A 14,069-nucleotide genomic window follows, 5' to 3' on the forward strand; every position below is an offset into this window, starting at 1 on the left:
TAACCACCAGGTGTAAATATTAGGCCTTTAGGGTGACAAGTGTATGTGCTTGGCTGCTCCCTCACACCTGTTTTAATGTAAATTCATATCACCAATCAAATAACAAAGGAATGTCTTGCCCTAGAGCAGTGTTCCCTGTCAGTGTCTCTTGTTCATGCTGTGGTTACTGCTTGCAGATGCAAGAGGCTTCTTGTTTCTCACAATTTAATTTTTGAAGCTTGGATTCAATTTAGAACAAATGTTACCAGTGAGTATTCCTTCATTTCTTTCATTTATGATTTTGATTTTTAAAATATATATTTATTCATTGTTGGTATTTCCAGCAAAAGCAGTTCTTTAGAATGGTTCATATTTCTAGAACTGGTTTCTTAAACTTGTTTTCTAGCTCATGTCTGGGACTCAAATCCTTGTCACTCATCTTCCTGATCCTGACTTCATGAGCATCCTGCTCTCCTCTCTGTTTCTGCCCTCCTACCTAGAGTTAATTGAACACATGGGATGAGCAGGGATAGCATTGCCTCAAACCACTTTGATGTAAGAGGATATCCTGATCCCCTGTAGAAAGGGTAAAGCAAATGTCACTGTTATGTCTGTGATCATAAGCAGTTTTCACAAAGGGATAAAATGTTGAAACCTAACAAATTAGACTTCAAAACAATTGAATAAACCGTGCAGTTTCAAAGTCCTTTAGAGAATTGACTACAAACGTGCTTTTTTAACAGTTGATAACATGCAGGATTGTTTGTCTGCTTAAGTCAGAGGAAGCCAAGTAGGGCACTGGTCTTTCAAAGTATTTTACACAGGATTCCCTTGCAGAAAATATTTAAAAGCTTGATGTTCAATGAAAGAAAACTACATTAATAGAGGTTGTGCTCTCACTCAAATGGAGTAATGACTGAGAGCTGGGAGCACTTCCTAATGCTCTGTAATGCCACTCATATCTTTCATGGCATGCAGATGTCCCTTCTTTCTGTCCCACCATGCTTTGTCTGCTCTACCAGTGCAGGATGCACATGGCCGCGTTACTTGGCTGTTATTGTTCCATTGTCATTCCTATCGGCCAAACTTTCCCATGTTGTCTTTCCTACATGGCCAAACTTTCCCACAGTCCCCCTTATTAGAAGCATTTTCAATGATCTCAAGCTGTTGAACACAAACTACCGCGCTTGTCAGGTTGAGTGTGATCCCATCTATGGTGCACAGGCAGCAGAGTATACCTAGGGCTTGTGCTTAGCCTCCCTCCAGTGCTTGGGCCTCTATGTCCATGCTAGTCTGTTTGACCCTAAATACATTAGCAGGCTCCAGCTGCCCTGAACAGCCACACCTCAGGCTTCTACCTCCTGCCTGCTGGAGGTAAATACATGCCCTGAGCATGTATTTAAGCTCAGGTCCTCATCCTTGCTCCTTGCTTAATCCATGTTGTGTGTATGCCATGTCTTGTTTGTCTTTGAGACTTCCTGGCTTGACCTCGGCCCTGTCTCATGACTACAGACTGGCACTCTCGTGCTCACTGGATTGTTGGCTGAACCTGCTAGGGTCACTGGACCTGCTTCTTTTTTGTTTGGGTACTGCAGGACCTTGTCCTTGCCTGTGAGGTTACAGCTCCTGCTTGCCTTGCCCTCACCCTTGGCTCCTGGCTTGCCTCCCCTGACAGAGCAGCCTGCTTGCCTGTTCCCTGACACTCACTTGCTTTCTACTCATGCACCTTGTCACAGAGCTACCTGACAGCCTGCATCTGCTCAGCAATTAACCCTTGTAACCTGCTCCATTTTCTGTGACCACTTCAGTGCAGCACAGGGAAGCAGCACAGCGAGTGCCTGCTCCCTCGGACGTGATGCGAACTGGACATTGGAGCACACAGGACTTTAGTTAACCTCTGCTGGCTGCCACCTGCAACTGTGACTGCAGCTTCTGTCTACAGCTGAACCTACCCTGGCGCCAAGTCCTTGAAGTCCCCCTTCACAGGGTGAGTCCTGCAGCCCAGACTGGCTCCTGAGATATTCTCTGTCTGTTCAGTGGAAGGCTTCATAAATTGCTTGTGCTAGCCATGTAGCTTGAGGGTGTCTGGCAATGTTGGGAGGAAGCTCTGTTAGGAAGTAAGGGAACAGCAATTACCTTCAGAAACCCATTTCCATGAGCAGCCCAGAACGATCCAGGGCAGGTCTCATCCTGCACTGGGCAGGGCCAGTGCAGTTCTGACTTCGCCAGGCCATGCTAATGGGGAAAAAGAAGCTGAGAATCTCACACTCATCCACAGCAAAATGCTTTCTAACTCTCCGAGCTCGATGATCAGCAGGTGACGCATCTAGTTGCATGTGACCCGAAGTACACGCTGGCCCTTTCCCTCCATCCTTCATCCTGGCAAGGGGCAGCTGGTAAGCCTGCAGTGGTTCTGTCTCTCTCTTCTATTGACCTGATGTGGATGTCTGAAAGGTGCATACTGAAGCTTTTAAGATAGCTGCAAAATTTCATAATCATATGAAACCTGTACCAAGTTGAAAGCAGTCAACACAGCCTTGCACAGCAGCATGGAAAATCTGTAAGGCTACACCCCTATTAAATTCCCAGTCCTCTTCATGCCTCCATTTCAGGCCTTTTAGGCATTTATATACTTCCTGATCAACTCAGATTCTGTAAAGAGATGTAAAGATTATATTCAATTCAGTTCAATTCAGAATGCTAGTTTCTTCAGAGTGATGGAGACTTTGCGCTTTTCTTAAAGTAGTGAAGTCCAAAATCTGTCCTATGGTAAGCAGAACAAATGTGTTGATATTCCTCTAAACTGCATAAATTTAATAGGCATTTGGAGTGTGCACAGAATTGGTCTTGAAACAATCAGCTTTCTTTTCATTTCTGGTAATATTTTGATCCTGCAGTAGGAATGTTAACATCAGAACTTGACCTAAATGCAGCAAATCATTTATATTTGGGCCATTAAAGTCACTAAGTTGTGGGGACTAGGAAATTAATTATTAAATTGAAATTGTAATTATTGAGCACAGAGGAGATTCCAAAAATAAAAAACAACTCTAGTGTAACTTAGTCATCCAAAATAGGGCATGAATCCAGCAGCAGCAAAATAGCAAAAGTCTTAAGTAACTTTACAGAATAGAGTGCCAAGAGCTGTGCTCTGAAATCAGATTAAGTTGTTTTTGCTTTCTGAATTCTGCATGTTGGTTTGAATGCTTCACTTGGATATAATCCTGTGAAGCATGACTGTTCTTTATTAACAGAAATAATCCCACTTTTTAAAATGAGAATTAATTATGTGAATAGCTCATTGGAGCTACAGGTCATAGGAATAAAGGCAGATAATGTAGGAATGAAAGGCATATTTTTTAATGAATATTGTAGAGGTATCTAAAATACATGCTCAAATACTAAAAGAGCATGCTGAGAATCAGTGTTTGATCTTACCAACACACAAGGTAAGTATAAAATTTGAAAACCTGTGCGTAAGTAGAATAACAAACTGGTGAATCAGATCCTTGGCACTGGAGGAAAAAAAAAAAAAAAAAAAAGCTTTGTTTCAAACACTGCTTGTTTCTAAAAGATCAGTAAGAGTTTAGCTGTGTGCAGGATGAGGTTGGGAAAATGGTAATTTGAAAATACCTTCAAGTATACTGGAAATACCAAAACTTGACCTGACTTAAAGATTTTATTTTTACTAAGGATACATGTATATCTATATAAGAATATAAGAATAAGAATATAAAGAATATAAGAATAATAATAAAGAATATAAGAATAGTATAAGAATATAAAGGATTTTGGTAGGGATATTGAATTTTGAGCTCAATCCTGTTGCAATCAGGAAGATGTTAGCTTAATTGAAGTACTACTTCTAACAACTGTGAGAAACCAGGATGCTCAGCACACTGACAGATGCTTGCATGTATGATACTGTGTGTGAAAACAGATGCTTAAAGAGTGCTACCTCCCAACAGTGTTACCTTTTTTCTACCGTTGGTGTCAAGATGGCATAGGAAGCAATTTTTGTGAAAAACCATGATGCAATACAACTTTGTAATCGTAACTTCAAGTCTTTTCCATTTAGTTAATCATTGATATGTGTGAAAATATTTCCTTTCATGCAGATAGGTGCTGGGATGGCTAGGAGAGTATTTTGGCTTTTTAATACTGGTAACATGGAGATTTTGAATGTACTTGCCAGACTGGAAAAGTGATGTTTCAGGTATCAGCATGCTCTCAGAAGACACTACAAAGGCCATGATTATATGATATTACTACTTGCTCTAGGACCCTGACCTATGGCTTCAAAATTTTTTCTGATGATTTATGAATCTTACTGATTGTCAAACTACATCAACCTCTCAAACTCTTCTAACTGTTATGTATTTTTATGTATTATGCTGATGTATTTGAGTCTTATTCATTACCTGGATTTTCTATGTGACCACTACACACGTGACAATGTTTCCCCATTTGAAAAAAAGTATTCTACAGACTATCCATAGAAGTTGCTTACTTTACGGTAGCACGCTATTTTTGGAGGACATACACTGTATTTTGTATTTATACGCTGAAAGTTCATCCCAATAAATCAGGAAAACTAGGGCTTTGGTGCAGAACTGACTTCAGGTAAAATATTTGAGAACGTAAGCACTTTTATAAACCAAACATTTAATGTTATATCTAGTTTTTGCTATTCTTAAATTTGCAAAATGACACTCGCAATACATAATGGCTAGGATTATGATTGCCCCTGCACTCCTTAGATCACATCTGGTGAACAAGCAGCTTCCTAAACCAGTGTATAGGTTACCACCAAATACTACAAGTCTCAACAAATTCAGAAGAAGACACAGAATTTAGGTTTCATTTGACCACCCACAGAGCTCCTGGCCAGCTCCCAAAAAGAGTGTACTGGAATAGGATGCGAGGTTTCTCAGACATGGGAATGATGGCACCTTGATGTTCTCCTCTCCTTTATGCCATCATTCCAGTGACTAAATTGCTCTTGGTGTTACTCTCAATGTAAGAAAGGGAACAGTATTTTGACAGCCTAATTCAACAAAATAAGAACACTCCATAAGACAAAGGAAAAGCACTCTTCAAGCTTAAGGGCATTCTTACTGCAAGTTTTTGAAGGTTTCCTGCAAACACACTGCGTATTAGAACTTCTCACAGAAATAGCTGAGAAAAATCTTTGTAACTGCAGGTGTGCAGGTACAGACACATGCAGGTACTTCACATTGATGGGTACAGTAATCATTGAAATGAAGCTGAGAAAAGGGACACAAAATATCCTAACAAACGCTGCAAATCATATTAAGGCTAAAGTTCCTTGTTACTGCTCCTTTGTTGGGCAATCTGGCTCGGTAATCACTGCCCTTGGCCACTCACTGCTCTTCCCTCAAGCCTCTGGAGAATATCTTGCCTTGGTTGTGTTCGCTCAGTTGTCTGTGTTGCTCAGGCTTCGAAAACAAATTAAAAACAATCTGAGGCTGTGGTGCTGCTGCCCTCTCTTCCTGCTACTGACCTTACATCAGCTCTGGAGGCCATACAGCTGCAGACAAATTGGACCAGAGAACTGTTTTCACTGAAAAATGACCTTTAAGGAAGAATTCTGGGTGCGGGCTAGAGCCTGCACAGGAACAGGGATGGAAATATGAGGATGGAGCAGGGTGGAATTTGGGACCGCCTCTTCACAGCAGTGCACTGTCCAACTGGCTCCAACTGGTTGTGAATCTGCAGAGTAAACGGGATAATGTGAAATGATCCTTTTCAGAAGCACCTTCAAACCTTCAGCTTCTTTTTTTCCACTGACCTACTTTGCAGCGCAGTTACACAAACAACTGCATCAGCACACGCAAGGACGTGCTGATCTGTGGTGCAAAGATCTGTCGCCACAAAGCAGCTGTGGAGACAGTGAGCTTTTTAACCTGAATTGTTGCCAGAGAAAAAATTCATAGCTTTGTACGGCATGATAAAAAGGCTGGAAGTTGTAGAAAGTTGAAAAGGAAATGCACAGCACTGATATCCCTTAACGAATGGTTCTTAAAATGTTGCCCATCTCTAAAATACATGCAAATTCGGTGTTAAAGTGATAAAATTAACCAGTCTCTAGGACTAAATGACTTTTGCATATGTTTAGTGTATTCTACCTTTCATGTTAGGCTTTCAGAGTGTGTAAGTTTCCAGATCATTAACAACATATACTCGAATTTTGGGAAATATTTTTGCAGCAAGAGCTTGTGCTGACCACTGGAACAGTGCACCAAGAGGCCAGCTCTGGTCTCCACTGACATCTTGCATTCAAAACCAGAGCATGGCCTCTGCAACAGAAGTTGGATTACTCTGGTTGATTTGTAGGCTGTATTTCTTCTGAAGCTGAATTAGACATATCATTTAATCATAAAATACATTTTATATATACTTGCATCAGTATCAGCTGAAGTGAGAGTTGATTATAGCTTTCTAGATCGCAGTGGACTCAAAGGGGTTGTAACCAACTACTTTTCTGTCTCAAAACAAAATTCAAGAGTAAACATTTAGCCTAGAGGATTCATCTACAGTAATGGCTCTTAATTAATTTTGAGTTCCCTTAAAATTTCCAGTGAAAATGCAGGGTCCATTGTAAGTATGGCACACTTAGCAACATACTCTCAGCTAATAAAAGGCTTCAAAATTATTACATGTAACTAAGGCTCAGATGCCTGAAGGAGGGAAGCAAATTCAGTTCTTTCCAGTAACACAGAATTAAGTGTCCTGTGCATCTTCACATAGTATCTGAAGTCCTGGGAGGAGTGGCTGAGGGAACTGGGGTTGTTTAGTCTGGAGGAGGCTCAGGGGAGGCTGAATGGCTCTGTGCAACTGCCTGAAAGGAAGGTGTGAGGAGCTGGGGGCCTTCCTGTTCTCACAGGTAACCAGTGATAGGACTAGAGAGAATGGCCTCGAGTCGCACCAGGGGAGGTTCGGGTTGGAAATGAGGAGACATTTCTCCTCAGAAAGAGCAGCCAGGCACTGGGACGGGTTGCCCAGGGAGGTGGTGGTGTCACCGTCCCTGGGGGTGTTCAAGGAAAAGTTGGATGTAGCGCTTAGGGACATGGTTAGTGGGGTGGTATTGGCAGCAGGGCGATGGTTGGACCAGATTCTCTCGGAGGTCGTTCCCACCCCTCACGGTTCTGTGATTCTTTTGCACTGTGACTCGCACGCCACGGGCCGGCGTCGGACCGGCTGCCGAACACAACGGCCGTAACGGCGGCGCCACGCGCTCCCCGCGGGCGCTCGGGGCGGGGCTGGCGCGGCAGGGGGGTGACGCCGGGCGGCGGAGGGGCCGCCCCCGAGGCAAGATGGCGCCTCCCAGGCAGGCGGGCGCGGAGCCGCCGGGTAACGGCAGCGAGCGGCGGGGCAAGGGGGGGGAGGAGGAGGGAGGGGAGCGGTGGCAGGATGGGGTGGGTGAGGGCCTCCCCCGGCCCCGCTCAGCAGCAGGGCATGCCGCAGAGCCCGAGCACGCTGCTCCCGGGGCTGGGCTGCGTTTCGGCGGCCACGTTATCAGTTATCAAAGCGTTCAGCTGCGGGAGGTGTGGGTGAGTGGTCTTGAAGAGACGCGACACCGCAGAACGTGTGGGAGGGGGCAGCGCGGTTCCTGAGGTGCAGTACTGCTCTGTTCGGACCCGCAGGGTAACGCAGCGTGGCGGGGGTGCTGCCGAGGGCCCGCCTGTTGCTGCGCTTCCTGAAACTCCTAATGCTGCCAGGCAGCACCCAGCCGCACGAGGTTTAGTTAAACAGCAAGAAATTACACGGCTATCACCAGCTGTCTGACAGGTTGATAGCGGGAGCATCCTTTATAGCTGCTGCTACTCCTGCTTGATTTCATACTGCCCGCTATTTCTTTTTTTTTTCTGAGTGATGGAGGAAGTTGTGCCTGCAGCTGGTGCGAGGCAAGGCTGCTGAGCTGGGCTGCCTTGTGCAAGGAGGAGTGGCCCCCTTGCTGCGAGGGGCAGAGCCTGCCCAGCCTAGCAGGTGGGCTGCTTTGAGTGCCAGTCGCTCCTTGTCATCCCTCATTTTGTATTCTTTCACAAGCGTGTGGTGAAATACAGCGTGTAATACTGTTGAAGCTTGGTTGATCCTTTATTAAAGGCTTCGGAAGCAGTTTGTAATCCTTTATTCCTTTCCAGGGCCTTGTATGACCAGATGATTTTGCACTAATACACTTTTAACAGAAGCGCATAAATAAAAATAATAAAATAAATAAATAAACTTGAGAATGCATGCAAGCATCAGGAAACGTTTTTTTTTTTTTTTAAATCAAATTGCAAGCTTTGAAGTCCTGTTTCATATGGGAAGGAGATCACGTATTTATCCCTCGTTATATGCATTAACGGTTGTATATGGGTTGGATTGGGAAAAGGAGGTGGATATACTTTTTGTTTTCATCCTCTGAGCTGTTGAGCTGCCACAGTGAAAATGGTAGAGTTTATGGTTGTTGAATGGCTGTAAGGCTGGATGGCTGTACCAGAGGGGCATCTTGAGTGCTGGGCCAAGTTACTTGTAACATTTAGAAATGTTAGAACTTGGTTTAGGTGATCTCATTTCTCAGCTAGTAATTCCCCTGCTCATATGATCTCAATCCAGAGCATCATTTACTTTGGGGAAGTGAAGGAGGATTAGGATATTAGGATTTTTTTTTTTTTTAATTCTGCGTTCCCTTTCAAAAAGGGTTCACTTTTGTTCTGTCTTGGTGTGATCTGCTAAGCTAGTCCCAGCCCAAGAGCTCTGTATCTTCTATATTTTGTTTCAGTAGGGTGTAAAATTAATTTGCCCTGGGCCCTGTTACCACTGTTGCATTGCTACTATTTCTGTTAGAGCTATGGAGATGATTTTTCTCCTGGACTCATCTGAATGGAGAAGGGACCTGGTTTCCCAAGGCTCACCAGAGATCTTTATGAATTAATTTTTTTATCAACTTTTGTTGATAAAAAGTTGAGGTAGGAACAGAGTTTGTAAACAGAAGAAGAAGAAAAAAAAAAGCTGGCCTAATTTCCTCTGCTGAGGGATTTCTTCAAACATTTTTTTTTCATGTATTACGTAGCAAACTCTTGCATCCTGCTTCTTCTGGAGAGGGAAGTTAAGGGAGTTGAATGTGGACTGGGAAGGGCAGTACTTGGTTTGGCACTGCAGACTCCCAGTCCCCAGCCTTGCTTTTCTCCAAGGGACAGAGTTCATTGCCTTCTAGCATGGCTTTATGAATGGAGCCTGCCCGATTTCTGAGTTCTCTGGACTTGTCTACAGTCTTTATTTCCAACTTGAAAACAGCATTGACAGTGTGGCAGGGCATATCTTAAAGTGGTGTAGGCTTCCTCATGGAAGAAGAGTCACGTGCTACCCTTAGCAAGGATGAGGAAAAGGGATTTTGGTGGACGTGGAGATGCACAGTGTGTTTATAAAGCAGTCTGCTTCTGGTACTAGCAGCTACCTTTATGATTCCCACCCCATTTCCTGCAGCCTCACCAAGCTGCTGCTGAAGAAGGACAGATTCTGAAAGCTGCTTCAGGATACGGCTCACCGCGGCCTCGGGAGCGGAGGTTAGGCAGAAACCTGCTGTGTGGCTGTGGGTGGGACGGGACCTTGAGGTGACACCCGTCCAGTAGGTGAGCTGGAGAGAAAGCAAGGCAGGCTGCCCAAGGTGCAGAGTTTAACACCAAGCAGATGGCTGTAAGTGAATGTTTGCTTCTGGGTGCGGATGTGAGCGTGGGCGAAAAGTGAGTAAATAGAAGGGTCACGAGCCTGAGGGAAGCAGGAGCGGTAGTGAGAGGATGCTGCTGGCTTGGCTGTGGTGATCTCCGTGCCACGTGGTGACCTCGGGGCTGCGTTAGAGCTAGAGCCAGCTCTCACCTGTGTGTGTGCTCAAAGCCTGTGAGTTACGCTTCACGCCAGTCTGCAGAGCAGGCATGCTTTAAGGTTAGCATTTGGGTCTTTTGAAAAGCTTTAGCTCAAGGATTGGTTTTATTTTCGTGAATAATTTGATGGTTTAATACAAGGAGGTTTAAGGCTCTTGTATAAGAACCCACTGAGCCTGCCTGTTGATGCTAAAGCCCTCAACTTGAAATGAGGGCGACTTTCTTCCTTTTTATTTTAATCTCCCTTCAAATGCTTCATACTTGTTGTGGAGCAAAATTTATTTAGAAATTTTGTTTGGCTTCTTTTGTTTGGAAGGCTAAATCTGATTGAGAGCTGTTCTCCCAGAGTGTTGGTATAAATGCAACTTTGTAATACCTGACCACCTTACCCTAGGCCTCATCTTCTCTACAGCATTATTTTTATTTTTATTTTTATTTTTATTTTTATTTTTATTTTTATTTTTATTTTTATTTTTATTTTTATTTTTATTTTTATTTTTAATAATAACGATGTCAAAACAAGTTGCATGGCATGGCAAGAATGCAGAAACAAAAAGTCAAATCAGTTAAGAAGTTCCCAATGATAATTAAGTACTTTTGTCTGTAAATTGTAATGATTTGTAAGTTCATTTTTGTGCTTTTTTTTTTTTTTTTTTAACAATAATAGTGCATAACCAAAATGCAAAATGGGTATTTACTCAGGGAGCAAGCACTAGCTGAGTTGAAGGTAAATGAAGAATACCACCTCGCTCATCTACATGCTTGTAGAAAGATTACTGGAGGTCCACTCTTGTAGACAGGTGTTTTGATAAAAGAGGAGGTACTTAATTATTTTGCTATGTTCATATTAATATGTCAGAGATGATTGTATATGCAGTCTAAAGAGGAAAAGTAGGATTATGTACTCTTGCTTTTCCAAGGGGGAGATATGTTGGCTTTTATCATTTAATATCTTGGATTATGGTTTTGGATTTTTGTTTTCTGTTTGGGTTGGGCTTTCATTTAGATCTTAAGGCACTAGAATACTGCATCTTCGTTACTAAAAATACCTCTGGAATTTCTATTGTTTTCTACTTCAGTCATTGTTAGACATGTCCTGTCCGGTATCTTATAATCAGCATGTGATTTGCCAGGTAAGTTTTATTCTGGCGTTGCTGCAGAGCAGGAGATCTTGCTGCATTTGTACAAAAGGGAGTAGTGCCTGGCTCTTACCTGGCGGTGTATCTTGGCATTTGGTCACTAACAGAAGTGCAAAATCATTATTTACTATCCTAAAACTAGGAAGAGGTCCTGTAGCTGTTTAGTGAACTTGGGACTCAGCTGAAGAATTGAGTTTGCTTGCTCGGTTTATTTCTTTACGTATCATTGCTGTGTGCACAGTGTGTTTATAAAGCAGTCTGCTTCTGCTTTATTAAGTAATTAAAGTAGGATTTTTGCAAGTGGAGTTCTCCAGTTTCTGGTTGGCACTTGGGTACCACTTGCAGTACAGTGTCTGGTACCAAGAGGCGGTTCTGCATCGTTGTTTGCATGTCATTGTAGTGGAAATTATCACTCTTGTTAGTGTTGGAAAGTAGTTCATATAAAGAGCTTTGTGTATGTCCTTGTGAACTTCTGATACTGTTGTTTCTGCAGGTGACTACTTAGGTAGAGGACCAATTGTGTCTAGTTCTATTTAGACAGGTGCAGCTGTTACCTGACATATGTGGTTGGAGCTCTAGGTGAAGTAAACCAATTACTGTTTGATTTAAGTAGAGGATTAGTTACTTTATTCCGTTTCTTAAATAGGAAGATCTCAATTTGCTCAAGCGTATAGAAGGAGAATTTCAAAGCTGCTTAAATATTGGGTTTATTTTCTAATGGCAGATACCCAGAAAAGCATGGAGGATGAAATTGAATCAGTTCTGCAGGAACGGATAATGATTTTGGATGGAGGCATGGGTACCATGATCCAGCAACATGCCCTGTCAGAAGAAGATTTCCGAGGGCATGAATTTAAAGACCATTCCAAGCCTCTGAAAGGCAATAACGACCTTCTCAGCATAACTCAGCCTGATATAATCTGTGACATACACAAGGTAGGTGGTTCTGCCTCTCTTGACAAAAGGAAGGAGAATTTGGTCTTTGCGCTCCCCTCTTCTATTCCATGCACTACTGGCTCTCCTGAGTCTTTTGGGGATAGGGAAGCAAATGCTAGGTAGCTATGCGAATAAGAATGAACAGACTTGACTGTTCTGGTTCCGTAAGCACATCATTCATGTCTTTGTTTCTTATGTCATCCAGGCAGTGTTCTTTTAATTTCCTTTTTGATATATGTCCCAATGCATTTCTATTAATTGTAGATTCTGACTTATTTCCTTATTCTTTTTTTCTCATCCTTAGCCAATAGTTACAATGCATCTAAGTAGGACAAATCTGAATTCTAGGTGCGTGTTTCTATAATTGCGTATTAAAGAGCTGTTAAATGTGGCAGCCTGAAGGCTGCCTTCCCTTAGGGAATGAGTATGTTTCCTAATGAGTATATATGCTTCTGTGTTTTATTCCCTAGAACATTGATGTGTGGCCCAGAGAATAAAACAGTTTAGGGTTGATCATGAGGAGTTTGTAAACAGATTTTATTGTTTTCATAACTTCAGTTAGATGTAAAAATAAACAACAAAATCTTACAAAACAAAACTTAAACCTTTTAGTTATTGCGTTCCAGATATTTCTAGGTTTTAACTGTAATAATGGGAACATTTGAATAGACTGCTACTTGTTGATATTCAGTTGAAGCCTTACATAAGTGTTTTTTTTTCACCAGTCATTTATTTAAAAGATTTGTATTTCATTGCTTAGACTAATAATTGGCTTACTTTTGTAAAACTTCATATGTACTCTAAATTTTTATATTTATATTCTAAACATCAGTTAATGGATGGATTTTAACTAACTGGATTTTACGAAAGACGAGTTGAAACAAATCAGCATCTTTCACCTATAAGCATTTTAGGAAGAAATATTCCTAGACTGTCCACTGAGCTGTAGTGATTGTAAACTTTGGAATTTGTGTAGGCTGCTGGGCTTGAACTATTAATCTGATAAGATGGTTTAACAGCTCAGTTTTACAGAATTATTGGACTAATAGTTATGTGACTTGAGATTGAATACATTAAGTCAAATCAGAGATAACCTGTTATCATCTGTCCAACAATGGCCAGTTTTAAGTGCTTTGAAATAAAGACTGCCAAATACACAGAATGGCACTAACCACTTTCATATACCTTCTGTAATGCCTTAAATGTGTGAGTGTTTCAGAAATGTTTGGAGGGATAATATTTGTGTCACTTAAGAGAGGTTATAAAATGCAGACTAGAATATGCAAAAGTATTTCAGTTTGCATTGATTTCACTTTACTTCAGTGGGAAATTAGACAGCCAAACTGGAGATGAACACTTGATTATTTTGTGAATCTGGGCCAGTAGTTAAACTTTAAATGTGATCTGTGCTAAGCATAATTCTTCTAAGCTTGCATTCTGTCCCAGTGTGCTCTTGTGCCATACAGTTCCCTTTATAATATATACATTTAGTAATTCTCTGTTGTTGTTTAACTCCTGCCTTATTCTGAGTCTGTCCACAGCAGCCCTTGCTTGCTGATCCAATTGGACAACTCCCTACCATGTCCCTGTGTCAAAATCTGGGATGTGCTTTAGGTGCTGAAGTCAGTGACAGAAGGAACTCAATAAATGTCACCTCTTAATAGAAAGTGTGGCTGACACTAAAACTCTAGAAGGTGGTTGTATGGAACGCTTCTATTGCTTTGATCCTGTGCCTTAAACTTTGAGTAAGGACTTCAGAACCTGATGTGCTTTGAATTAGGAGATGATTTGTGACATTTTCTTCAACCGAGTGAGACAAAATAATTGGGTTGCCTTTGTCTTCACTCCAAATCTCATTTCTGGAGGTCTTGGAGATCTTTTTTTCTCTGTTATGTCTTGCAGGAATACTTGCTGTCAGGTGCTGACATCATTGAAACGAACACTTTCAGCAGCACCCGAGTTGCACAAGCTGACTATGGCCTTGAGCATTTGGTAAGAATTCTAAACTATTTACACATTAAAAAGTTATTAAAGATTTTCGTCTTAGCAGACAAGATTAACTTAGTCACAGGGTCTTTTGAGACTGTTTATTTACTGCATTCTGTCTCTCGAGCCAGGTGATAGGGTC

General features: G+C 42.0%; 1 protein-coding gene across 6 annotated transcripts in view; it reads left to right on the plus strand.

Moving 5' to 3' along the window:
- The first annotated feature begins 1,704 nt into the window (after window positions 1-1,704).
- MTR (5-methyltetrahydrofolate-homocysteine methyltransferase) overlaps window positions 1,705-14,069 on the plus strand; it is a 50,826-nt gene continuing 38,461 nt past the window's right edge. For 5 of the 6 annotated variants that reach the window (XR_014317242.1, XR_014317243.1, XR_014317244.1 and 2 more), the window contains exons 1-3: window positions 7,312-7,353; window positions 11,730-11,941; window positions 13,844-13,933. Coding sequence is in view for 3 of the 6 variants with exons in the window: in XM_082757364.1 (XP_082613490.1) it covers window positions 7,317-7,353; window positions 11,730-11,941; window positions 13,844-13,933 (339 nt within the window). In the remaining 3 variants the exon portion in view is untranslated. Of the gene's footprint in view, window positions 1,967-7,311; window positions 7,354-11,729; window positions 11,942-13,843; window positions 13,934-14,069 lie in introns of those variants that run through there. The other variant, XM_082757365.1, reaches the window with a different exon arrangement.

The sequence above is a fragment of the Aythya marila genome (assembly GCF_965140915.1).
Source record: "Aythya marila genome assembly, chromosome: 3".
Taxonomy (NCBI): Eukaryota; Metazoa; Chordata; class Aves; order Anseriformes; family Anatidae; genus Aythya; species Aythya marila.